Here is a 14305-nt window from a genome sequence, read left to right as displayed (position 1 = left end):
TATTGTGCATTGACACCCTACGACATCGCATGCATGATAGCGCGCAATAACGCGAATTCGATTAATTCTAATGCAATTAACATAAATATCGGAGCGTTGCACCCGCGCGATTGCAGCCGCGGATATATATATATCTTTCGCTCCGTGTTCCGCGAATATTTTATTAAAAATTCCATAGCGACATATAGCGTCCTTCGCTATGAAATCGGTGATCGATAGGTGACACATGGTCTACTGAATTTTACTGAAAAACGGACCGGGGAATGAAAGATAAATGTCGCGCTTTCGGTGAATATATTCGCGCGATCAAAAGCGAGAGAGGCGCGACGCATTGCGAGCGAGCCTATTTTTCGCCGGGGTTAATTAGTCGGTAACGGTCGAGACATACGCGCACACGCACACGCACTCTCAATTCTATCTGTTTAATCTATCTAATTACTCCATGACGAAACGTAATGAAATTATGAATGGATTAAGCAGCGGTGCGACAGAGCGTTCCATGCTGCCTTTAATTAAGTCGCGTGACGGGGCTGCCGTGAGTTCCTTCCCTAAAGAAAGAGAAAACTTTCGATTATCAATGACCATAGTTTTCACAAACCTCCCTAAGAAACATAACGCGGGATACGGGAGGGAGGACGGAATTTATTCTTCAGCGATGTTTTTATATACCGTATTTAAATTCAATGTCACGCACGCATTCTTTGAATACTTGGATTATTTTAATCTCTTCGTTAAATTTCTGACATTGAATTTATTTTGCGAATAGGAGCTCCGACAAAAGGATTACGCGATTTTGCTCTGTCTTGAAAGCGCAACGTGTACAGTGTACACGCGTATATACCGAGAGATTGCAGAAGGGCGAACAATCGCGGCTTTGGCACGATTCGCGGAAGGATTTGATACCATTCGACAAGTGTATTACCGCTCGTGATAAGTCGCTGAAATCGAGATTGCCCCGGGCCATTCGTTTGGGAGACGGTGCATGAATGCCCATTGTCCGTGATATCTATCTTACAAACGATCACGTTGACGAGGATCATTCAACCCTGCTCGACTCTTAAGCCCTACTCGATCATGGACGTACTTTATCTCCATTTGCGATAAGCAAACACGTAGCTTCAAAATTATCGGTGTATCGGTACTATTTTCCTGGTTCGTATACATACAATATACATATATATATATATATATATCGCTTTATATTTTAATACAGACGACCCTCGAATAACACGGTACTTGTATTGCACGGAGTCTTGAATAGCACGATAAAAAATTGTGACAACCCTTTTAAAAAAATTTTTTTTTTTTAATAATCCCTTGGAACCAAATACCCAATTTTATATGAATCTGGAGTCGTGATTTGCACGGTTTCCAATAGCACGGAACGTGATCTCTAAAATTGTATGAATCCTAAATCTCGAATAACACGGTTTTCAATAACACAAAATCAATTAATCGTGTTATTCGAGGGTTACCTATATATATACTACGAGTACAGCCGAGAAGAAGACGGCTCATGAATACGTTATCAACTTTTCAATTTTCTAAATCGTCTCTTTCAAAAATAGAGCCTCGCATAAAAAAAATCATTCCTACCCGCTTGTCTCATTTTTTCGCGAGAAAACGTGCCCTTTTGCATTCTTGATTCGGAAATACTTTGTGAATTCTACACGTTCGGCTTGAAGTAATTTTTTAAATAAATAAACATTACAGAGAGAGAGAGAGAGAGAGAGAGAGAGAGAGAGAGAGAGAGAGAGAGAGAGAGAGAGAGAGAGAGAGAGAGAGAGAGAGAGAGAGAGAGAGAGAGAGAGAGAGAGAGAGAGAGAGAGAGAGAGAGAGAGAGAGAGAGAGAGAGAGAGAGAGAGAGAGAGAGAGAGAGAGACGGCGTAATTGAAGATAAGCAAAGCGATAGAAGAGCGAGAGAATCGTTTCGACCGAGAGATTCTCAGGAATTGTCTGAGGTGTCTATAAGTCGGGCGGAAACAATATTCGCGAAGAATGGAAATCTTCCTCTCTATAAATAGAGGGGCTCGAGAGAGGCGCCGAGAGCCGAGAGGGTTAAAGTGAGCGAGGTAAACTAAACGGTGACGCGCATGACTGGTCGGCTCTGAGTAGAGCGTCGCCGCGCACACTTGGTCAATTTTTTACTACTCCCGAATTTGTTTTTGGGATCAATAGATAGAAGGGAGCGCGTCGCGGTTTATATTGTGTGTAGATTCCTCCGGATCTACTTCCGGACAGACGGGGGATGGAGAGGGAGAGCGAGCAATTCGGCGCGACGGCGGGCGGCTTTCGGAGAAAACAAATTCCAAGGCGATGGACGGAACGATCGTGTGAAAAATAGACAAACTGCGCGCGCGACTGTTCGTCTCGCTCTCCACCATTTTTCAACCCCGACTCCGACAAGTAGCGTTTTATTTTTGACAGTTTCGTTATTCGATATTGATCAAGCGGTGCGGAGCGATAGTGCGGTCGCGGCAGCAGGCACGATGAGATTAATTATTTAGAGACAATCGGTTTGGCGACGATTTATATTTCCCATGGGTCAAAGGGCGTGCAATATGCATAACCTCGCAGGTATAAATGTAGCCCACCAAAAACCGATAGCAGCAATATTTCTCTATGCAACTGCTGGTGTAGCAGTAGCTATAGGTTTAGTAAAAATTTATGGATTTCGCGCCGCGGCCCAGATTTATCAAACTTAATAAGATGCATTGTCTTTTCCAGGAAACGTTTTCAAATCCGCAGTTATGCCGGTTATACGGGTCTTCCCCGTTTTGTTTCACGTATAAAACGCACGTATAAAAATCTCGACATTTCATAGAGTCGGATTTCGTCGGTAAAAAGTATATTTTGACTTTTTTTTAAACGATATCGCAACAATGGAATCGTGTTTCATCAAAACGCCGCAGTGCTCGAAATTTACATCGAATATTGCACGTAGAGAGAGAAAGGGAGAATAAGAGAGAGAGAGAGAGAGAAACGTTTTAGCGGGCAAGGGGTTGTACGGGCCCGCGTAACTAAACTCTCGCGTTCGATATCTCGATGGCGTAATAAACACTGCCAGGCTAAATTGAGAAAATTATATTCCTCTTTCCGCCGGGGGTGAGCGCTTTCGCATTATCGAAGCTGAAAAGGCGGCTAAGTGTTTGTGTACCCTGAAGATCCCGGGAGCGCTGACAGTGGCACACGGCACCTCCACCGGGGTATTCCCTCGGTTAAAGTGGCTGTGCGCGCGCTGAAGAGGATACCCCGGGATAGTGCCGGAACGCGAGAGAGAGAGAGATGGAGGGTTGAACTAACAAACCTCCCATTCCCCTCGGTAAAAACTTTGAATGCCGCACGAGGTTTCCGGCGCCCCGGAAAAGAGAAAAATTACTCGGTCGCAACAAGACGTAATCGTCCACGTCGTCGTCGTCGTTCTCGTCGTTGTCGTGTGCGGCGTGAGTTAAAAATAGACACTGACACTCTGGAGAATAGTCACCTCTCTGAAAAGTCTGAATAGCGGGACGCAGTGAGGTGTAACACGTAGGGACGCAGGGACGTAGGGACGTAGGGACGGAAGAAACTAGCGGAGAATTGTTTTCTCCGACGCGAGTCTTAGTAAGAGTAAACGGGCGCCGTCGCGTTGTTTACCGTTCCAAACGCGGGGGATCCCTCGTGCGCCTTTTGTCACCGACCGAGGGAGCCTAAGGGGCCTTCGAGAGGGGAATGTTCCGCGACCGGAAATTGAACACGACCGTTTACGACTGTGTAATAACTGGCTTCGTACCGGACCACTTAAACAGCAATTGTAGGTCATCTCGACGAGGCACTTGGCACGACACACAATACCCTCCCTCTCTCTCTCTCCTTTCTCTTCATGAGTCGAAGCTACCGGTTGAGATTGTTGACAATGAGATAGGAAAGTGGCTCTCGAACGAAACCATTGAGAACTAAACGTCGACGAATAACGATTTGTCCGTGAAACGGAATCGCCCGATGGCCACTGCGATACGAACGTGATTAAAAATGTATCGACGTTACATTTAACCTTTAGAGACCCAGGAGACGCTGTGTAATGTTCCGCTCTCACGCCACCTTTTATTTCCTCATTCGAAATTTTCGCGATCAACAGATTTAGTCCGACTCGGGCATAACGGACGTAATTAATTTGCGCAAAAACTCTTACAGCCATACGGTTTGAGTAATTACGTTATCACCTTAATAAGTCTCATCTGGAAAGGTCCGAGGCAAAAAGCGGGTAGGATATTGAATTATTTTAAAGCCGCTTCTACCTCGTTAATGCTGCGAGGTCAGCGACGTTTGAATGGTCAGACGGAGTAATTTATCTCCAGCTTCTGTATTTATATCGCGCATTTGGAATAAGATCTCGGAATCCTGATTAGATCCTTGACCTAAAGTTTGAATTTTATCGCGCATCATTGCACTACTGCAGAAACCGCGATGAACACCTCGAACAGCTTTAATAAGATCGCGTTCTACATCGGACTAGAACATTGACGTATATGTACGGTTCTAAAAGGTAGCAAGTCAACTGGGAATGCATCGATCGTCATTTCAAGTACTGTACGAGGTCGTTCTACGAGCCGTTCTTGACGCATCGGCCAATCGCGACGACGATCGAAGCGCGTTTCAAATTTTATAGCTCTAATTTCGCGGAAGGTCTGATTGGCTTGAAATGCTTTTCATGTTCGATCTTTCGGTGGAGAGGTTTCTCGACTTTGATTCTAAGTGTCCCGAGAGAAAAAGAAAGGGAAAGAGAGAGGGAGAGAGAAAGGGAGAGACTTGCTATTAGAATAATTTATTTATTTATTTCTTCTTATCATTATTAATCTTTTATATTCTTTATATCTTTAAATTAATAGTTTTATCGTTATTAGAATAACAATAAAAACTAATCAATTTTAAGAATAAAATAAAGTAAGTTAATACAGTAACTTATTGCGTGGTACGCGAGTGGTCGGTTATTGCTGTAGCTCTCTCGTAGTTTCGCCAGACTTGAAGTTATTGTCTGGCGTAACTTGAAAATCTTACCAGGTCGAAATGATCGTCTCGCTAATGTCGCCACGCGACCCACCCAACTTATCAGGTTCCGCATAGTTTCACAGAAAGTTCGTAACCCATACATTTTTACGATTCTTCGTAACGCATACACTTTTGCGGAAGTTCCGCTCGAATTTAAGGAACGCATGAAACCGTGCGGATGTTTATCAAGTTAGAAGTTTGTCTCGGTATAATAAAAATCGACGGGTAAAAAAAAAAGAAGAAGAGAAGGTCTCGAGGGAAACTGTGGGTGTCCTCCTTCCCGAAAGTCGAACGGTTATGTAAAGTAAGGAGGTATCCCCTTAAATTTAATGCCGGATCGTGTCCGCAGATGTCGACTTTCCTTTTATATCTCTCTCTCTCTCCCTCGTCACCTTTCGTCGTTCCGCTCTTTTTTCTTTCGGCGTTGCGTCAATCCTCATAAAAAAGTTCGCAGCACGGTCGTGTCATCCGCGTCATATTTTTCAATTATTAACATCAGCGAGATCATTCGCTCTCATTCCCGAGCATAATTCACGCCGTGGGCATCGCGTTGGCAGAGATCTATTTCACACATTCCCGAAATTCTGCGACTGGCTTTTCCTCCTTCCCCTCTTGTCTCTGTCTCTCCGGATTCGCTGTTTCCCCACCTCTCTCTCTCCCTACATACACGCACGCAAACACACACAGTTACATCACCTCAAATTCATGTTCATTATAGATAGATTCCTAAGCCATTAACATCCCTATAATCTTACCCGTTCCGAACAACGCCATCAATCCTCTTCGCCCTAAGCCGTCCCTTTCCATCTCAATTTTCCTGATCATCCCTCGCCATCCGGTAATCCTGTAAAATGATAATACGACACCGTCACTGGATTCGGTGAAATAATAGCGTATCTGCGTTACATTAATTAACTGATGTACGGTCGGAAAGTCACGTTATTGGTATTATAGTCACAAAATATGTATTTTTCATTTTGTGTACACAGTATTTTTCCCGAACGACAATTTCTTTCTATTGGACTGAGGGAAAGGAGGGAGATAGAAAGAGAGAGAAGGATGGTTTTTGCCTCTGGCTCGGACGTAAATAGATTTATTCGATTCCGTCTGTGATCGAGGATGTTTTCTCGCGCGTTTTCCAGGGAACGGACACTACGGAAGAAGAAGTGAAAAAGTTCACGTGGCGTGCCATCGGCAAACATCCGAGACGACGTCGGGGAAGTGTGCGACGCCGGCGACCTGCGACTGCGATTGCTAAATTCCCACTTGCCCCGAGGATATGTTATTTCTGAAGGCACAGGTTCGCATCGCGCGGATCAAATGTGCCCGCAATGGCGGCGGAAAGTGGGCCAGGTCGGCTGTCGGAGCCGAGCCGGTAAGTTAACGGCGACAATGTAAAGCAGTTTCATCCCTTTGCCCGGTTCGATAGCGCCTCGCGGCTGCGGGATTAAACTTTAGATAGAATCGCGAACTTTATTTATCTACTTTGATAACGCGCGAGAGACGAAGCGATGCTATATATAGTGAAAATGACACCAAACGAGATAAAGCTTTAATTTCGCGCGGATATGATGTACGATATATAGCGCAAACGGCGACACGTACCGTAATAGGTACCTAAAGCACGAACTTACTTCATAAAGAGATTTAATTTTTTTTCTACAAGATAATTTAGGAGAATACTTTTTTGGAGAGATATGCATGATCATTTGTTCGCGTGAGCGCGTCACAAACGTAACGGGAAACGCGTTGCGAAAATTAAGGTCAGTGGTTTTAAGATACCCCGCGCGTTCTAGGTGCTAGGGGGACAAGATCTCTCGTGCTCGATTCCTTCATTAATCCTCATTATTCTTCGTTAACCTTGCTCTTGTTCCTCATTAATCTCCGTTAATCCCCGGCGGAGCTATCGCTGACTCCACTCGTCGGGAACAGGCGAGGCAATGAAACTGATAATATTCTTGATTCACTTCGCGCGACCCTTTCGCGCCACATTCTAGCACTCTAATCTGGCAAAACAAATAACTAGTTGACTCGAGCTTGTTTGCAGATGCAACCAAGGGAGACGTCAGTTGCGGCGGCGATGAGACACGAACGACGAGACAACGACGTTAAGGTGCGATCGCCTGGAATGAAGCATTGAGATAAAGACCCACGCGCATTACCGATGAGCGCCCGAAGTTTATGACGAGATCTCGCCGGTTGCAGACCGCGAGCTCGGAACTCGAATTCGCGATAAAGGTAAATGGTGTACCGTGCTCTCCGCGAAATATCGGCACCTCTCGTTGCAGCTGTCGTCCTCGTATCGAATCGGATGTCGGGCACACAAAGCCCCGCGGGAATTTCCGCGACAAACCGCGATCTGTCCGTTTAATCGGACTCCGTTGAACCCGCGGGAAACGCGAGCGAGTCGATCGACTGAGAAACGTACACGGTACACGGTACACGGTACACGGTACACGGTACACGGACACTTTGCGAGATCTCCAATCGAGCGCCGATTCCGCGTCGTACGTTTCAATGCGTAATTATCACGGATTATTCTCGTGAGTGGAGTCGCGCTCCGATCCCGGTGTCGATCGACGCGGAATGCGACGCGCGTTGCCTCGAGAGCGGAAACGGAGCCGTCGTCGTAACAAATAATCGATCGCGGATTCTCGCCGTAGAATATCGGGCCGGCCAGTGCGTCGAGTGCCTACTTTCCAGAGTCGTCTCTTCCGTCATGCGAACGGAAGTCGGTGGACGTGCGGCGACGAGCGTCGCGCGGGGCTTCTCGTCGGGCCTGTACCCGGTGACCCGGGTGAGCACGAGATGAAAGCGCGCGTCGCGTTCACATCGCGAGATGTCGTCGGGACTGACTGGATGAAGGACGGGAGAGGACGGGACGGGATGAGGACGGCCGGGCAAGTGTCCGCGGCGATCGGCCGCGGCGGCGGCGGGTCGAGACGTCGTACGCTGATGCTGCTGGTCGCGATCGCGTGCTGCTGCTGGCTGCTGCTGATCGGCGAGTGCGCCGGGCAGAAGCCGATCAACCTCGGCGGCAGCAAGAAGCGCGACGTCTACATCGCCGGCTTCTTCCCGTACGGCAATCACGTGCCGGAGGGTCACATCGGCCGCGGCGTCATGCCCGCGGTGAAGCTCGCGGTGGAACACATCAACGAGCACCCGACCATACTCAGGGACTATCGACTGCATATGTGGTGGAACGACACGGAGGTGAGTTCCTCCTGTAAGATACGCCAAAATCCCTGAACGCTAGTTAGCGAATCCCTAAATGCGAATTTATCTCTTCCTTCACTTTTTTCAGTAAGGTTACACCTGTCCCTCTCTAATGTTACGCTCTTTCCCCTTTCGTCTCTCTTTCTTCTTTCTTCTTTCTTTTTCCAATTATCCTCCTTATACATTGTTGAAGGCAGTTTCTTTTTCATTATTATTTGATTACGGGCCCGCCCAAGTCTTTTGCCGAGTCGTCGTTATCGCACAAGGGTCGTTAAAGATTAATAAATTATTACCTCGCTTATAACTTTTTCCATCACTGCTCAAATATATTTCTCGATCTTGCTTAAGGATTAATAACCAGAATTCCTAATCGTTAAATAAATAATGATATTATTTCATTACTGTCATTCTGATATGTAGTAATGTGAGGATGAGAGATACACTGGCCATTAGAGACTCCAGATGTTTGGCTGCGCAACTGAAATAACGTGTCCAATCGAAAATTGATAAATTATTAGCAGATTTGGATATATTTATATCTTCTTTCGTTATTCTCCAGATACATTTCTCAATCTTAATTAAATTGAAAACGATGATTGATCAGAATTCCTCAAGACTTTTCATTAAAATGTCAAGACTTTTATCCCTCATTTTTTCTACTTTCTATTGAAATGCAAGGTTGATACGTAAGGGAAAAAGTAGTATTATGAAATCCTATTTCATTTTTAATAGCTTGGAAGCTTCCAATTTCGGTAAATGTATTTAATGAAACATCAATTTGTAAACGATTCAATACCCTATAACGTAGTGAAGTAGAGAGATAAATGCGAGTTCTTAAATTTCATCTTGAGAGAAAATCACGGAAAGCACTTTAAGAATAATTTTCTGGTAATATGGACTATTATATAAAACTGCAATGAATATTTTTGCAGTTATTTTAAAAAATGATAGTGGATTTATATGAATTGTGTACAAAAGAAATCAAATCTTAAAACATATTATAATTACAATTATTGCTTGCGACATGTAATACTATATATCAAGTTCTCTAATAACGCTGCTGTAAAATTGAGTTAAAATATCGCGATACCACTGAAATCTCTTCTTATACCTATAAAAATTTTGTACGTCTATAAAAATTATAAGTCTGCGAAAACGTACAATTGTCGGATGGTTGAATTTCTGTACTCTACAAAAGAGTACGGAAGAAGCACTTTAAAAACATGTAACGTAGCAAAACGAATGAGATTTTTGCATGTCGGTAAGAAATTCTTTGAAAATACGTAACGTAACAAAATCGGTCCAACTAATGTAGCTCCGAGGGACGGAAGACTTCTATTTGTATACATAAAATCCATATAACTCGTATGTACAGATGGTTGTATGCTTGTTTGAGAGAACAAAATGTGACCCACCGGTGGATCCGCTTTCATGAGAAGAAAAACATGTCTCATCATTAGGTATACACAGCGTTGAACACATACAATAGGAAACCGATAAGGGATGGGAGCAGATTCAGAGTTTACGCAACGTCATTGTAGATCGTTCACAATCGTATCCGCTAATATAGAAAAGATATCTGTTTCCACCGTTTCTTTCGATATCTCAGTTAACCGATCGTATAATGTCAACGTTTATGTACCTATCTTTTTATGCGACTCATCGATTTGTCCAATTCTATTAACAATTCACGATTCGAACGTTTAGTAATAATAATACGCGAATCTGTTTAAGTTTTATCTAAAAATATTCTTATGTATATGCCTGTAGAAACTAGATAATGGAAATAGAATTGGACTTGAGCGTACGAAAATGCCGTGCAATCTGAAATTTAGGTCAAGGAACAAATCAATTTTTATCGCTGGAAAACTTTTACAAAATGAAAGAGATAGAAAACGCATATACGTATTTGTCGCAAAATATCAGATAAGAAATCTAATATTTGTAGACTGAAAAGCGCGATTCGATCTTTCTCCTAAATCTATTATTGGATTTTTTAAAGCAGTCTCGTCGCGTCTGTTTTACACGGATTGACGCGCGCGGAAGGGTAGTTCGGTGCTAGCGTTATTACATCCTGAAAAGTTATTTTGCTATGTTATTATTATCACGCGGCATCGTCTCGACGTCAAGTGCATAAAAATAGCGCCAGGCCGTATGCGACCATGCTCACGCCATTATCTATCGTCGAGCGCTACCTCGACTCCTCTTTTCTGGAAATTTCGCACCTCGGATTTTGCTATTAACATTTTTCACAGAATAATACTGCACAATGGGAAATCTAATGAAAAATTCTTTACAATTATATTTTTAATGGTCAGTGGGTCAACGAATGTTATTATCATTTTTTTTTCAAGTGTGCAAGAAATGGCCTCCATCGGTGGCGAACATGACATCCGTTATTCTTTTATCTATTCTAATAATTAATAAAACTGAATCCGCATATTTGTGTTTTTTAAAAATGATGTGTGTGTGTAAACGGCTTATCGATTATTAAAACCGCTAATATTTTTGCAACAATAATTAATCGAATAATTCTTGATCTTTTGTTGTTTATTTGTTTATTTAAAACTGCGTTATTTAGAAGCAGCTGAACCAATTTTATCTGAAATTTTAACACCAGACGCGCGACATTATCTCTTCGTAGCGCTAAAGCTACGTAATAATATTTTCCAAACGTTAACGACATTTTTAAACATTAAACGATTAACAAAATTTTAAATTCTTAAATATTTATTTTCGTTTAAAACGGCACTTGCACCGGTGAAAAATGGCCGTACGAAGTACGGGTAACTCGCTAGCTAGTTATTAATAAAACTTTTATTGATATTGATTTTTTCGTATGCGCCACCCTGTTACATTATACATTTTCAAACACGCTCCGATTCGCTCGACGCATCGAGACTGGAGCATAAAGTCGTTATTACGAATCACCATGTTACAGCCGCGCGAAAATGATCTCTGCTCTGGATAATGGTAATGGGGACAGATGCGGAATACGTTTTTTTCCACTCTGCGAATCGAGAATTAAACTCATCGAAATTACAGCGCGGAGCAAAATTTGTCGCGCGAGTTCGTGACGCATTTGGTTCTGCCGAGAATATTTGACGGGTGAACGCATTGTCCCGAGAGAGAAAGAGAGACAGGGAGAGAGAGAGAGAGAGAGAGAGAGAGAGAGAATTGGGGGAGCGAGGAGGGGAGGGTTGGGCTTTGCCTTTGCCAGCCATCGCCGATATTGCGCATCGGTCGATACATCCAGCCAGCAACCGCCACTTGTATCTCAATTTCCGCTGAATTAGTAGCTATCGACGCGGGACGATTTATCGCGTTGTTTACCGCCGCGATCGCGCGACGGCAACGATCGTCGCGCATTTTGTGGAATCCTCTTCGACCCGATCCCGCGCCCGGCCCGCGGTTCGATTCCACCGCAAATGTAAACGATCGTCCGCGCTATGCGTTATTTGTCCTACAAACGCAAACATCCCCCGCCACGTCGCGAGCGCGTACATTTTTCAGACGCGGATCTCACGACATCGAGACAACAGTTTCGGTTTCCGGTTTTGAGTGCCGATACCGTGCATATACGCAGCCCTAGCCGCCTCTCGAGTCGCGGGCCGAACTAGAAAGGTAGACATGGGGAAATTGCGGAGAAAACTTGCCGGAGTAGGAGCGCACACCCGAGTCAAGGATACTCGACCGCGACTGTAACTTCGAAGGGGAAAACTTTACGTTTACCTTTCTCTGTAGCGTCTGGAACTATATGCGACACCCATACGAACTCGTACCTCGTGCGCGAGTCTCGCGGAATTAGGTCCCTTCATGACGTCCGCATCCGAAGGGGGTGGCGCGGATCTGCAAGCGCGCGCGGTCGCGCACGCTTTAAATTATGGATGGAAATTTATGCGAGCGCGCTATGGGTTGCTCTTATGGGTCGCGCGATGCCTATGAAAAACAATGCGCGGGCGAGTCGTTGAGCGGAAACTGCGGGACGGTGTAAATCACAGCTTTCTCATTTCGAGAAACGGAAGGATTTGCGAGAGGCACTCGACGTAAGATATTTTCGGTACTTACCCTCTTTCATTTACAGCATCCGACCGCGAGGGAAGTGTGGAATTTTATTCCGTGCCAAAACGACCAGAGAGAGAAAGAGAGGGAGAGGCGCTTATTACGCCTTTAACAAAAGTACGGAATGTTATTGTTGCACGCGCGATTCGAGAGAGCTGCTATTTTGCTCTCTTATCGGCTCTCCCGCGAAATATGGCACTACTACATTTAGCGAGACCTGTCGGAAATTTTCTACACGTGCTTTACACCTGAAGCGTCCACTGACCGGAAAGAAAGAATGCAATGAGATTATCTCGTTAAATATACTCGACGTACTTTCGATAAAGCGCGAAGCGCTCTATATAAATATATATATATATATATTTAACGTTAGTCTGTGCAAGCCACGTAATACAGCATTATCCTCTTTTCCTCGCAATGGAAGGTAAACAGCCGTGAAAAAACAGCGGTTTTTTTTTCTTTAACATAATTTCTCGTTCGTTGAACCCGGAGAATCGTGTCGCGATTTACGACACGGCGCGCTCACACTCGGAAAATCGCTGAGCTTCCAGACATATCGAATTATGAGAGTCTCGAAGTTAGCCCAGGAGGAAAGCTGAGCTGACGACAAAAAGTGGAGCAGCTTGTACGAAGACGGGAAAGATTAATCGCTTCCGATTACTTGCCGAAAGGATATTGTGAACCGTGTACGATCGGTGCGCGACCGAGAGCCACGTGGTATTTTCAAGTACGCTACCAGCAGTTATACGGCAAACACGCGTGCAGACGCGTCTGGCTATTTTCGTATATTTTTCACTGCGAGCTGCCTTTTTTTGCTCGCGCCGATCGATGCGCATCGGATTTGATTAATTCAACCGTGTAAAATCGGGCGCGATGTAGTTTAAAATTAATTCTTCCCATTCTCTCGCGCGCGAAGGAAATTGCTGCTTTTCGACGCGACGAATTTTCCACATGGGTGTTCCATGACACGCAATCGCATAATTAAGATATCTGCCGTCTCGTTGGATCGATATCGTTTTCGTGATTTAACCCCAGACATCTAAGCGTATAGAGATGCCACCTTTTCTTTCGTAATGGTGGATTATTCTTTGCCATTTGCTACGACAATGCGGCAACCCTCGTTCGAGGTCGATGAAACGGTGCCTCTCCTCGTTTTCATAGCACATTTGAAATAAGCTCGGATCCATTCTTCCTACCGGCTTCTTTTCAGATCTCTGGTATTATGGTGATCGTTAAACGGCGACTAATGAACTTAGAGTTCTTCCTCGAGTAGCACGATTCTCTCTCGTAACGTAATTTCCAAGGACGGATTTTTATCTCTGCTCCGTGATAACCAGCGTATTGGAAATCGATGCAAAATAGAATAAGAGGACATGCAATAAACGCAAGACGGAATCCTCTGGACAGCGATAAATGTGGATATAATTTAAAAAAAAATTTGAAGGAAAAAAATAGTCGCGCTCTCACCTTTATGAATTTTTTAAATAAAGAATTAACGCGAGATAATAAGTAGCTTGCGAGGGAATTATGAGGACGGAAAATGCATGGGGGAGAGATAATGGCGGAACATCAACGGGAGCAATTCAGAAAATGTTGTTCGCGCGAATCGCAGTTTCTATTTTGAAAATATAATCTTGATTGATTTTGTGAAAATCTCAGGGGGCTTATAATAGATTCGGCGCTTCGTGCGCGAGGTGCGGACTCGTTCCGTTTTTGTCCAGTCAGAATTCCTATTTTCATCTGTACAATTATATCCTTTTACATCTTGTCTTCGGAACGGGGTCATCCACGGTGAGCGCAAAGAGAATGTAGCGATACGTTGGAATCAATTTCCACGTGAAAAAGAAGTAAAAGAACACTCGAAATGGTGCTGATATCAAAGGAGCATGTAGACACCGTGACTCAAACGGAATATGTGATGTCAGTCCCAATGATCGTCCGTCACCGAGATAACTCGTTGCTCAAAGATCATTCCTGCTTGCTTTAACTGTTATTTCAG

The 14305-nt window shown here is 44.2% G+C and overlaps 1 protein-coding gene across 4 annotated transcripts in view; it reads left to right on the top strand.

Moving 5' to 3' along the window:
• The window catches only part of Gaba-b-r2 (gamma-aminobutyric acid type B receptor subunit 2), a 47455-nt gene that overhangs the window by 17497 nt on the left and 15653 nt on the right, over positions 1 to 14305 (top strand). For all 4 annotated transcript variants that reach the window (XM_071699162.1, XM_071699163.1, XM_071699161.1 and 1 more), the window contains 2 exons: positions 6171 to 6403; positions 7076 to 8241. In XM_071699162.1, the coding sequence (XP_071555263.1) occupies positions 7837 to 8241 (405 nt within the window). In that variant the 5' untranslated portion in view covers positions 6171 to 6403; positions 7076 to 7836. The remainder of the gene's footprint in view (positions 1 to 6170; positions 6404 to 7075; positions 8242 to 14305) is intronic.

Source organism: Temnothorax nylanderi, unplaced genomic scaffold (assembly GCF_030848795.1).
Source record: "Temnothorax nylanderi isolate EJ_2023f unplaced genomic scaffold, tnyl_v1.0 TNYL_tig0017_pilon, whole genome shotgun sequence".
Lineage (NCBI taxonomy): Eukaryota > Metazoa > Arthropoda > Insecta > Hymenoptera > Formicidae > Temnothorax > Temnothorax nylanderi.
The sequence above is the reverse complement of the archived record's forward strand: the minus strand, read 5'-3'. Positions and strand labels throughout refer to the sequence as shown.